The sequence below is a fragment of the Fundulus heteroclitus genome, chromosome 13 (assembly GCF_011125445.2).
Source record: "Fundulus heteroclitus isolate FHET01 chromosome 13, MU-UCD_Fhet_4.1, whole genome shotgun sequence".
Lineage (NCBI taxonomy): Eukaryota > Metazoa > Chordata > Actinopteri > Cyprinodontiformes > Fundulidae > Fundulus > Fundulus heteroclitus.
Genome location: NC_046373.1, coordinates 37,405,488 through 37,417,811, shown reverse-complemented (window position 1 = coordinate 37,417,811; position 12,324 = coordinate 37,405,488). Strand labels below are relative to the sequence as shown.

The window sequence follows — 12,324 nt, the reverse complement described above, 5'->3', positions numbered from 1 at the left end:
TGTGGACTAAAAGTTAAACATCGAGAGTTCAGACGTCAAACTCGCTCCTCTTCCTCTTTTGCCCACCGGTCTGAGGCAGAGACGGCGTCTTTGCACTGCAAAAACTAAATAAGAACAATTTTCTTGAAATTAGTGTATTTGTCCTTGATTTGAGCAGGTAAATAAGATTATCTGCCAATGGAAGGAGTATTTTTACCCCAAAAATAAGATAATTAGATATAATGCACTTGAAATAAGTTGATGGAGATAAGTTCTTCCTATTTTAAGTGCAAAAATCTTATTCCAGTGGCAGATTATTTTATTTACCTGCTCAAATAAAGTAAAAATACACTAATTTCAAGAAACTTTTATCTTATTTTTATTTCTGTTTTTGCAGTGTGGACCAGGAGTCAAAACGTGAGACCAGAGAGTGACGGCCTGACATCATGGCTGCTCTCTATGCTGGATTAAGCTGAATAATTAACAGATTAATAAACAGAGTAAACTGCCACTAAACATTCAGCAGGAGCCTCTCTGACTGCAGCTTAACGAAGATAATCAGCGAATGGTGCGGATGGTGTGGAGAAGAAAGCCAGGTGAAGCAGTGGTCACCTTGTTCTTGGCGTAGGACGTGTTCAGGACGCTGCGCGTCTCCTTTCCCGTGTAGATCACCACTCCGATCACCGTTCCTGTCAGACAGGGAGACAAAGAAAGGGATGCAGCTCGTTAACGCAAAGCTCCCGCACAAACACGGAAAGTCCTCATGAAGGTTGACACGAGAGGAAACTCACTGCGTCCTCTGGAAGCTCATAAAGCCGGATCAATACTCCCCACCTTTATTGCCAATTCATTACAGCGCCCTTATTAGGAAGGATTAATGGCTCATTAATATTAGATGAGCTTCGTGGGAGAGAAAAGGCACTAATAATACCTAAACGCAGCCTCTGAAACCCACCAACTATAAAAATAGGGGGAAGGTAATAAAGAAGAAAGGAGGATGAGGATGAGTTGGGAGGAAGGAGGCCTGCAGCAGAGCCGTGATGAACGACCCTGATGACGTGAAGCTCCCGGGTTACAAATGGAGAGAAGATCTCAGCATGGAGACGAGCTGCAGGGCGAACATGAGCGGCTAATTCTCCCCTCACAGCTGGACTCGCCCTGAAAACGGGGAGAACGGAGGGCTGAGCGCCGCCGTGGACGACCACACGGTCTAAGCAGGAACCTCAGACACGTCGGGACGGATGGATGAAAGCTAAACCGTCTAAAACTGAACTTCTCGTCTTACAGCCTAATATCTACAACCAAACTTCTTTCTCTGCTCCATCAAAAATAGGTAGAAACTTGTTTTTTTTTATGATCGATGACCATCTTAGGTTTAAAGATCACGTCTCAATCGAGCCGCTTAATGTTGTTAAACATAAATTCAAGGCGGGCCTTTGGTTCTCCACAACCACTACCGAACTATTTCCTTCTGGATAATTTTTACATAAACTAGTTTACTCTCACAAACTCCCACAGGTGCTGGGTCCCAGGTATTAAATGTTCACTTATATACAGAAAGCCTATAATTTACTTATTTATTTTCGTTCACTTTCTTTTTTCAGGTATCACATTACACATGTCAGCTTAAATAATAATACATATGATTTAGCAATGGCATCAAGGTGTTACTCTATTGTATCTGTTGCTTTAAGTCTGTTGGTTGTGCTGTTCTTTTTGTGTCTCTTTCCAGGTGATGGAGCAGACGGAGGAAGTTTTATCATTCTCTTCCTTTTATCTCTTCTTTCTTTCACCTCTTCTTTCTTTTTTTTCTCTTCTTGTTCTTCCTTTCCTCTCCTACTTTCCCATTCTAGTGTCCATATAATTTGAAATTCTCCCTGCAGGAATCACAATAAAGCTATTTACATGCATAAATCAAGCGGAGGATTATGGTGAAAGCTGTTTGCTCCACTTGTGAAAGCAAAATCTGTCGAGCTCTATTTGGCATTAAGATATCAATTCTTATTGCCACATTGCTAGATAGGACACTGGGGAAAGAAAAAAAAAAAACATAAATTCAGTTAAATCACGAAACGCAGAAGAACGGCTGCAGGTGACTTACCAGAGGCGACCACCGTGCTCGCCCACAGAGTGTTCTCGATACTCAGACTCTCGTGGATCTGGGGCTCCGTGTCTTCCTGCACAGAGAAACAAACGGATGCTGCAACCTCCACCACTTCTGGTTTAGTTAAAACAAGAATTTGTTAAAATGTTGTTTATGCTCAAAACATTTTCATAAGTAAACAATTTCTGATCAGTCTGGCTGCTTGAAAGAGTTGAAGGAGAAAGAACCAAGATGGCAGCAGGACTGAGGTTAGCAGAGCTGCTCCTGATGGAGGAAGAACCAGAGATGATGGACCAGGATGGAGGAACCATGATGGAGGAACCATGATGGGATCAGATCAGCAGATCCACCTGGTACCGACTCTCACGCAGGGGGTGGAGGGATGGAGATGTGGGCTTGTTTGTGGACCATGAACCAAACTTTTCCGGGTCCTCAGCAGGTCATAGATCCCAAACAGCAGCAGCTGATCTACATCATAACATCTGGAAAACCACAGAACCGAGGAGCTGCAGCGGCCCAGTCCAGGACCAGAGCTCAGCCTGACGGCGTTCAGAGCGAGGCTATAAACGTTAATACGGTGCTGCCGTCTCGTTAATCTGACGTCAGTTCTACTAGATTTTTGTCCAGGAAGATTAACTTTCCATCCATATTAGTGGATTTCTATATTCAAAATTCAGAAACACTTGATTGACTTTCATAGTCGAGACACTGATTATGTCTGAGCCCTGCAGCGAGGTACCGACTGCAGCGTGCCAGCCGGGCCTTTTATCCATACGCCCAGTAGAAGCGGCGATAGAAGCTCCTTTTAAAACAGCACAGAGGGAGAAACGAGATTCCAGCGATAAATCAGCCGCTGGAGGGCTTCTCCTTTCAACCGTCTCCCTTAAATAAAGGAAAACGGCTCGAGTCAGGAGTCCAGGCTCCGGTTCCAGCTCAACTTTCCTGCCCGTTATGATAATTATGATACCCGACCGGCCACATCCTGCCAATCCCCTCAAACATGGGAAGAGGTGCATGAAAAATAAATGGCAGGCCGCAGGATGCCTGACCGCTCCGACACTGGCATCACACGCCGGCGTTCATAACGGCACCGGCGGCCAACAAAGACGGCAGTAACAAAGCTGCCGTATCCGTCTTCAGGGGGAAGGAAAGGAGAACCTCATAAATAGGTAAGTTCATTCGCCTGGGATGTGTGGGAACGCTGTGCAAAGGAAGGCCGCGGAGGATGAATGAGCGCAGGAAGTGCTCGCTCACTAAGCCTGGTGTGTGGCCAAGAGTGAAGACGGACCACAAAGCCCGCCTTTGTGCTGCAGCGCTGCTCTCTGTGGGGGCTGCACTAATCTGCTATTAATAAAAAAAAAAAAAGAGAGAGAGAGAAGACGAGGAAAGAAATCTTTGAGGAACAAGCAGGATGGGACGGAAAGAGCCGGAGCTGCAGTGATGTAAGAGGGACGCCTGCTGCAGATAATGGCAGGCCCAGACGGACACACAGGACCTCTTTGTTGTCACCTGTCGACGCTTTGCAGCCGCGACCGTCACGTAAGTCAGAGCGCTTACTGAGGAGAAATCTGCAAGCGTTTCAGATCCGCTGTGCAGGTAATAAAAGTGTCAGCGGGCTGCAGTACCCGGGTGAAGTTCCCCTCGAAGCTGTGGATGTCCAGCTGAGGCTTCTGGGCGTAGACGTAGGCGCTGATGGAGAAGAGATCCTGCAGCGAGGAGAGAGCAGAGAGGGAGGCGGGTTCAAATCCAACCTTCTGATCCGACCACATGTTTCACAGCGGCTACATTTCATCTCCAGCCCTGATTAGGCTAATTTGTTAATTAAACAATAGGACTAAACACTAAATTTGAACCAAGATTTCACTCAAAGTTCTTTACTTTTGCAAGTTTAGTGATTTTTCCCCCCTTCTAAATACAAACAACTTTTAAAAGATTTATAAAAGGTAAAAAAGCAGTTCCAACGGCAGGAATAAAGTAGAGTGGAAATCTTCCTCACCCAGGGCTCGTCTCACATTCTGAACACATTTAATTGGATTTTATTTTATTCTGAATCACATACAATAAACCAATATTATATGTGCCGTTTTAGTCTAAATCATGGTAACTAGATGATTAAATATAGAATATTCTCAGTGCACACATAAAAGGGATCCAGCGCTGGACTGATCAGCACCGGCGCCCCCCAGGGCTGCGTTCTAACCCCACTCCTTTTTGTCCGCTAATGGCTGCACCTCAGCGGGCCCGTCTGTGAAACTCCTGAAGTCTGCAGATCATCGTCTGATCATACAGACAGAAACTGGACCGGCTGGTCCGCTGATGCGGTCAGAACCACCCGGAGCTAAAGAGTGTGGAAATGTTCCCTACAGGAGACCACTTCTCCACCGGGATATTTACAGGTCTAGAACCAGGGACAGGTTGGCTAAAATTTCTGCAGACCCCACACATCCTGGACACAAACTATTTGGACTTCTTCCTCCAGGTGGCGCCACTGAGCCGTTTACTAAAACCAGCCAGAGAGAGACCGACACTTCTTTGAGTCAGGATGATTCCATAAACTCATAATCTCCGACTGTTCTTCAGTCTGCATTGCTTCCTGTCAGCTTCCTAAAACGCCTTTTGCCTTTAAAACTGATTAACTTTCAATAACACATTAATTACATTTAATAAACTCCTCTCTGGGATTTTTTCCACAGTTTCTTATTTTTCCCCTCCATGGTACCGTTTCACCATGATGATAAAAACCTGCCAGCTGACCATTTTAATCCACATGCGGTGCTTTGCATAGAGCGTTTATGGTTGAACCTGGGCGTGTAGAGGGCAGAACCAAACGGTCAGGTACGGCTGTGATCTGCGAGCTTGTGTGTGAGTTTTATAAATCAGAAAAGGTTTTTGCCGTACGAACCATTGTAGTCTGGATTCCACACAAACTTTTATAAATTAAACCCCAGAACTTTTTTAATGTGCTGCAGCCTGAAAAGCAGGAATTAATTATCAAAATAAAACTCCCAGAAACTCTCAGACTTTATGTCTCCACCATAAAATAACGCACCAGAAATTATCTCTCATTTTGTTTGATGGCAACAATAAAAGCCACAAATTTGACCTAAATCTAGAATGTTTTGATGCTTCATGAAGCAGCAATGAGGCTCACGCTGAGCTGCACTCTCTAATATCTCTAGTATCTCTAACATTTATGATATCTAGTATCTCCAATATCTCTAGTATCTAGCATCTTTAATATTTGTAATATCTAGTATCTCTAATATCTCCAATATGTCTAATATCTTCAATTTCGTCAATATCTCTAATGTCTAGTATTTCTAATTTCTCTAATATTTCTATCTAGTATCTCCAATATCTGTAATATATCCAATATCTTAAATATTTCTAATATCAAGCATCTATAATATCTAATATCTGTAATATCGCTAATATCTAGTATCTCCAATATCTCCAGTATATTCAATATCTCTAGCATCATCTCTAGTATCTCTAATATGTCTAATATCTAGCATCTATAATATCTAATATCTCCAATATCTCTAGCATCTCCTCTAACATCATCTCTAGTATCTCTAATATCTTCAATATCTCTACTATCGCTACCATCTCTAATATCTCTAGTATCATCTCTAATATCTCTAGCATCATCTCTAGTGTCTCTAGCATCATCTCTAGTGTCTCTAGCATCATCTCTAGTCTCTCTAGCATCATCTCTAGTATCTCTAGCATCATCTCTAGTATCTCTAGCATCATCTCTAATATATCTAGCATCATCTTTAGTATCATCTCTAGCATCATCTCTAGCATCATCTCTAGTATCATCTCTTCTATCTCTAGCATCATTTCTAGTATCTCTAATATCTTCAATATCTCTACTATCGCTACCATCTCTAATATCTCTAGTATCATCTCTAATATCTCTAGCATCATCTCTAGTGTCTCTAGCATCATCTCTAGTGTCTTTAGCGTCATCTCTAGTGTCTCTAGCATCATCTCTAATATCTCTAGCATCATCTCTAATATCTACAGCATCATCTCTAGTATCATCTCTAGCATCATCTCTAGCATCATCTCTAGCATCATCTCTAGCATCATCTCTAGCATCATCTCTAGCATCATCTCTAGCATCATCTCTAGCATCATCTCTAGTGTCTCTAGCATCATCTCTAGTGTCTCTAGCATCATCTCTAATATCTCTAGCATCATCTCTAATATCTCTAGCATCATCTCTAGTGTCTCTAGCATCATCTCTAGTGTCTCTAGCATCATCTCTAGTGTCTCTAGCATCATCTCTAGTATCTCTAGCATCATCTCTAGTATCTCTAGCATCATCTCTAATATATCTAGCATCATCTCTTCTATCTTTAGCATCATCTCTAGCATCATCTCTAGCATCATCTCTAGCATCATCTCTAGCATCATCTCTAGTATCTTTACTATCTCTAATATTTCTAGCGTCATCTCTAGTATCTCTAGCATCATCTCTAGCATCATCTCTAGCATCATCTCTAGCATCATCTCTAGCATCATCTCTACCATCATCTCTAGTGTCTCTGTACCCCGACTGCTGGGAGGCGCTGGGTGCAACAAACAGCGACTTTCAGCTTCCAGTCCGTTTCTCCATCCAGCTGGTCGGTCCGGATGAAACACGCTCCTGAGGGAAAAAAGCAAACCTTTATCAACACTTCACGTTTGGCTCCAATCAAGCATAACATTATGACCACCTGCCTAACAGTGTGTTGCTCGTCTCCTTTGCCGTCAACACATCCCTGACCCATGAAGACATGGACAGTACCAGAGATCTGGAGGTGCTCCATGACGTCAGCAGCAGAGCTGCAGAGATCTGGAAAGCTGTTGACTTTTTTAATCTGGACTGTGAAGGTTGTGCATGAATCAATAGTCTGTGGAACGGATGCACCACACGCTGGTTTAGCTCTCGCCCAACCAAAGGTGACCTCTGGTAAGCAGAGTCTGAAATCTTGGAGGAACATCAAGCGACACGACAGCTGGTGCAGCTGAACTTTAAAACACAAAATATTCACTCCCTGCTTAAGATTCCCAACTGATTTTGTTATAATGCTGGGCTTTACAGGTGTAATTTCTATTAATAATCCCTGAAACTGTTAGATAAACAAGGACAGGGTCGTTTAGAAAATCAACACCTGGAGAAAACCTTTCACCTATTTTACAAAAGGCCTTAAATCTTAATCCTGAGTGTTTCCAGCCTGGTCAGCTGCGCTGTGCATGAGGCTGCATCGATCTGAGGTAATATTAGAGAGGAGACAGCTGACGGATGGGAGCCTCCGCGGGGCGGTCAGGGCAGAGGGCGCCGTTAAACGCTCCCGCTGGAGCTCAGCGTGATGGAGGACGTTAACACAGCGAGGATGATCCCTGTTTTCAGGGGAAACAAAGACGTCGTCGCCTCTCTGTGGACAATATCGACACGTCAGAGACGGATGGAAACGACGTCCTCTGAAGGTTTCCTCTGGAAAAGGGCCGAGCTCATCGATTCATTGGAATCTGGATCATCCGTCACGGGAACAATGTGAGAGGAGCGTTATGAATCATGGGATCTGATCCGGGGAGCTCAAAGGACCAGGATCTGCCAACTTCCTCATCCTGCTGAGAAGTGTCTTTAACTGGTTAACGAGCGATGAAGACATTGGTCTAACGAGGGACGAAGACATTGATCTAACGAGGGACGAAGACATTGGTCTAACGAGGGACGAAGACGTTGGTCTAACTCGCTCTGTGCTGCCGAGCGTCCTGTTGGACACAGTTAGGATACTGACCCGTCTTCTCCGACGTCCTCAGGAAAATCATGTCTGCAGGAATCCTCTGGTTCTACAAAAAGAATAAAAAAAAACTGACATTAAAAGACAAAAAACATAGAAAATGCAGCACAGCTGTTATTTTTAGCTTTAACTATAAATCTCTGCTGCTCTATTAATCATGAAATGTGCTAAAAATCAATCCAACTAATTCACATGAATTTACAGCCATATGTGCTGAATCCGGTCCGAATGCATTAAAAGGGTGGTTGTATAGAACAATTTCCTCAATAACAAAACAAATATATTATTATTTTATAAAATAATAGAGGTGAAAATTTCTGAGATAGTTTAACAAAGTTAATTGAAGTGGTTCAGTGAACGGGTTCCGTCTTCAAGAACTGACCCACTTATAAAAAGAGCAGATCTAGATTTCTGTCCAATCAAACATCATCTGTCCTGTTTTTCTCCAACAACCCAGATATTAGACTCTAAACATCACTTATTATTAGGATTAAATCTGTTATTTCAGTGAGATCTGTCTAGAACCCGTAGATTTAAAAACAGGTAACAGTTACCTTTTCAACAATTATCATGTCTCCAACTTGTATGTCTGAACTTTTCACCTGGACTTTACCTGAAAAACGAACAAGAAGTTTCAGAGGAGCAAATATGTGACAAACTACAGAAAGCTGGAAAATAAACAGCAGGTATTGATTTCTGGCAATTAAACACTGGGCTGTGCTTTCAGGAGTCTGCTTCTGAGATTCTTCTTCACTTTCACGCTGAAACGGGTCGATTCCAGCATGAAAACATAATAAACTTATTTTTTTATTTTATTTAAATTGTATTTTCTAAATAAAAATGTTTTAATTAAAAAAGAAAACATAAAAAATATATAAAAAAATAAAACAAAAAAATTGTTATTTATTTTTTCTAAATATTTTAAATAAAAAAAATAAAAAAAATAAAATAAAAAAAACATAAAATACTTTAGCGTCGCTGACCTCTAACTGTGAGTTTGCTGTAGAGCTGAGAGTTCATCTCTTTATCTCGCTGATAGCGCCGCACTTCGTCCACGGCTTCCCGCACCATCGTCACCGCCAACACGAAACCCTGAGCAGCGAAAACGAACCAATTAAAAAGAAACGTTAAAGATTCAGCGTCAGAAAAGGGGCTTTAAAAAAAAACGACATCAAATAAAAAAAGACGTCCACCACTAAAATAACAGAGAACACTTTAAACATTTTAAACAGTATTTTAAAAAGTCGTTTCTCCACATTAAAAAGGAGGAAAAATGTTTGGAAAAAAAATATTCCTAACAGTAAATAAAATATAAATCAGAGACAGATTAAAATAAACAAACCAGAGGGGCCCAGTACGTGTACAAATATCCGATTTTCAGCGACGGCACAAACTGGGAGCAGGCCACCACCAGGAAGTAGAGGTTGAGGAAGAACTTGAACTGCTGGTAGAGAACCTGGAGGAGACAGAAGTTCATGGAGGTGAGCAGCAGGAGAGTTTCTTCTTTTTAAACCCCATGATAGTCGTGAGGGTGTGCTAACTTTCCTCCGACACAAAACGTCTGATTTAATGTGAAAGAGTAACTTCCTGCAGTGCTTTTATTTTGTAGCTCCAGGCCCAGTATGATCCAGGTGAGTTACAGGTGAGCAGCTGAGAGATAAAGAGCCATCCATCACCCAGACCATGTTCTGCTGTTCATCTAAGGTCGAATTTTGAGTAATGTTGGCAATAATGAGAGCGAGGCGCTGCGGCGAGGACCATCAGCCACAATGGGATCAATGGACGGCGCTCTAGAGTTAATGAACCTGCTGACCTTTAGGGGAAATGCATCCTGCTAAACTCAATTTGTGTGTATTTAATAATTCAGGGCAGAGGGGGGAACAATAGAGCCGTTTGGTTCGCCATCGAAGACAATATCTACGTCTGTAATAGACAGTTGACATTTAATGAGCCGAGCCGACGGCAGCTCTCTTAATCATGGAGCCATTTGCTTTTTAATAAGTAACTCTGATGAATCTGCGACGTCCCCGACAGAGTAAACTCCTAATTTACAGGCAGGAGAGCGAACAATTAGGAGCAGAGGAGGCCGCTGGGCTTTACCTACAGGTAACATGTGGAACAAGTCAACCAAGATTCACCTGCAGAGCTGCAGGGTTTTATTATAGTTACCAGCAGATTTTAAACTTTATCAGCCTTTAATGCTGAGCCTGAAGCACGAGACGCCGTCAGTCAGACCCGGCGGGTTTCTGCTGGGCTGCAGTTTGAGTTTCTGCTGGAGGTTTCAGCCTCGCTTCACGTTTAAGGATTCAGGTCTGCTTAAGGAACGATGCGACAAAAATCAGTTCAAATGTTTTTATGTTATATGAGACAGAAAGAAAGTGACCAAAACTGCTCTTCACAGTAGGGCTGGACAATATAGAAAAATCATATCGATAAAACAGAAATCATATTCATCTGTATCGATAATTGTCCAACAAACTCAAAACATAGATTTTAAGTGGAGCTCTGGACATTATATGCTTTTGCTCAGCAACCTATTTTTAGATAAACACACAAATACTGAATTCAAACTCAACCCTTTATTCAACAAACTTTTTACCAAAACTGGAAGTTTTTTTGTTATTTAATCATTGTCCAGCTTCACAGCCAAAAAATGTGGCTGTAAAGAAATCTGATATTATGAGACAAAAAAATCTGAAACGAGAAGCTCGAAAAAGAAAAACCTACCAAAAAAATATTTATGGGAATAAAAAGGTATAAAGTAAAAAAAAAAGGAAACAACATTTTATGAAATTTTAATATAAATCATTAAAAAAAGAAAATAAAAAAAAGAAATTTTAAAAGAATAAAACAGCACAATAAAAAATATATATATATATTTTAATGGGACATAAAAAAATGTCCCCACTAAACTCTAAAAGTGGGATTTATTATCATATTTTGTGGATAAATATAACCTGCAAGAAAAACAGCTTTATGGGGTTTTCTGTTCTTGCAGTTCCTCAGCAAAACAGCATTAAATGAAACTAAAATATGCTAAAATATAAGAACAAACAAATTTATAAGGCAGTTAAAGTGAAATTAAACCAGAACATCCACTTTTGTTTCCTTTCTTTTTTCCTAAAGCTAAACATTTTAAAGCCTGAGAGGCTTTCTGGTCTCACAGCATCCAGACGGCGTCTTTAACGACGAGTTCAATTAAACATGAAGCGGCTCAACGAATCTCTCACCAGGAAAATATATTTATATTGAAATATTTATAAATCAGACAGAACTGAGTATTTATGGCGGATAAAGAGTCGGAAACATTTAACTCTAAAGCTGCTTGGATTGAAGCGTTCAGTTCATGATGAACGAACCAGAACCTGGTCAGAGGTCCGGGTCGGTAGCCTCGTGAGACCATCCTGATCTCGCGAGCTTTCAAGGTTTCACTCGCAGATCAGTCTGGATACTCTCCGTTAAAGAAAATTTGGAGCCGTTCACCAAACGAACGTCCAATCAGCGTTGGCTTTGAGGCGGGTTGAGGTGTGACGCAACGAGGAGCGCGACAGTTTAGTCTAAAGAACATGGCGGCTTCAGCCGATGAAACTAGCGTTAGCGTGGCTATCGAGCAAGTTTTATCGGAATTACAGAGTATTTCTTTGCTGAGCTAACGAGCCTTTACCTGCAGCAGCAAGAGTAACTTGGCTTGTGGTTGTGTTTTCGTCGTCGCTCGTAACAGAGCGACGATGAATCTGATTGGTTTATTTGGCCCGTCTATGACCAACATAGGCCAATCAGCTAACCAGTATTTTCGCCCCTTCCCAAAATTACTTCAACGGAAGGTTTCCAGATGGATATGCGGAGCAAATCTATCTGGCGGAGTCAGGTTACCGGGTCGGCAGAACCAGACGTAAAAACAGGAAGAAGGTTTTTTGTTCTGAGCTGGTTGGAAACACGGAGGATATAATCCTCCTGTCAGTACTTAACTGGGTGGAGACGGCAGCAAAAATAAAAACAGAACCAAATACACATCGGACAAGTAGTCAGAGGGTTCTGACTCGGTTCTGGACATCAGCAAACTCACCCCAGGCACGAAGGTGATGATGTTGTACTTCTGGTTCTTGATGGCGTTTTTTGGGTACTTCTCTTCACACTTCTCTGGAGATCCGAGCCAAACGGTGCGGGCCTTCAGCTCCTTCTTCCTCCGGCAGACGTGAGCCAGACAGTCGCAGCAGCTGAGGAAGAAGAGCAGCACATCTGGATCGGTTCACTGGCTTATGGAGGATTTTAATAATACGCCTTTATCTTAACTATGAGAATAACATAGAGATCAAATATCACTGTTTGACATCGTAGTAACTGGATCTGAAATAAACCAGATTTAAATCTGAGTCTATGTTCAAATTGGTAAAATATTTCAAGATGTTCCATTCGTAAAATGTTGGTTTCTGGAAAAATCAC

General features: G+C 41.9%; 1 protein-coding gene across 2 annotated transcripts in view; it reads right to left on the bottom strand.

Annotated features, from left to right (window-relative positions):
• The window catches only part of atp9b (ATPase phospholipid transporting 9B), a 44,041-nt gene that overhangs the window by 22,907 nt on the left and 8,810 nt on the right, over positions 1–12,324 (bottom strand). For both annotated transcript variants that reach the window (XM_036145665.1, XM_036145666.1), the window contains exons 3-11: positions 11,948–12,098; positions 9,224–9,337; positions 8,865–8,973; positions 8,436–8,494; positions 7,879–7,930; positions 6,646–6,740; positions 3,709–3,789; positions 2,081–2,156; positions 592–668 (exon numbers count right to left, since the gene is read on the bottom strand). In XM_036145665.1, coding sequence (XP_036001558.1) covers positions 592–668; positions 2,081–2,156; positions 3,709–3,789; positions 6,646–6,740; positions 7,879–7,930; positions 8,436–8,494; positions 8,865–8,973; positions 9,224–9,337; positions 11,948–12,098 — 814 coding nt within the window. The remainder of the gene's footprint in view (positions 1–591; positions 669–2,080; positions 2,157–3,708; positions 3,790–6,645; positions 6,741–7,878; positions 7,931–8,435; positions 8,495–8,864; positions 8,974–9,223; positions 9,338–11,947; positions 12,099–12,324) is intronic.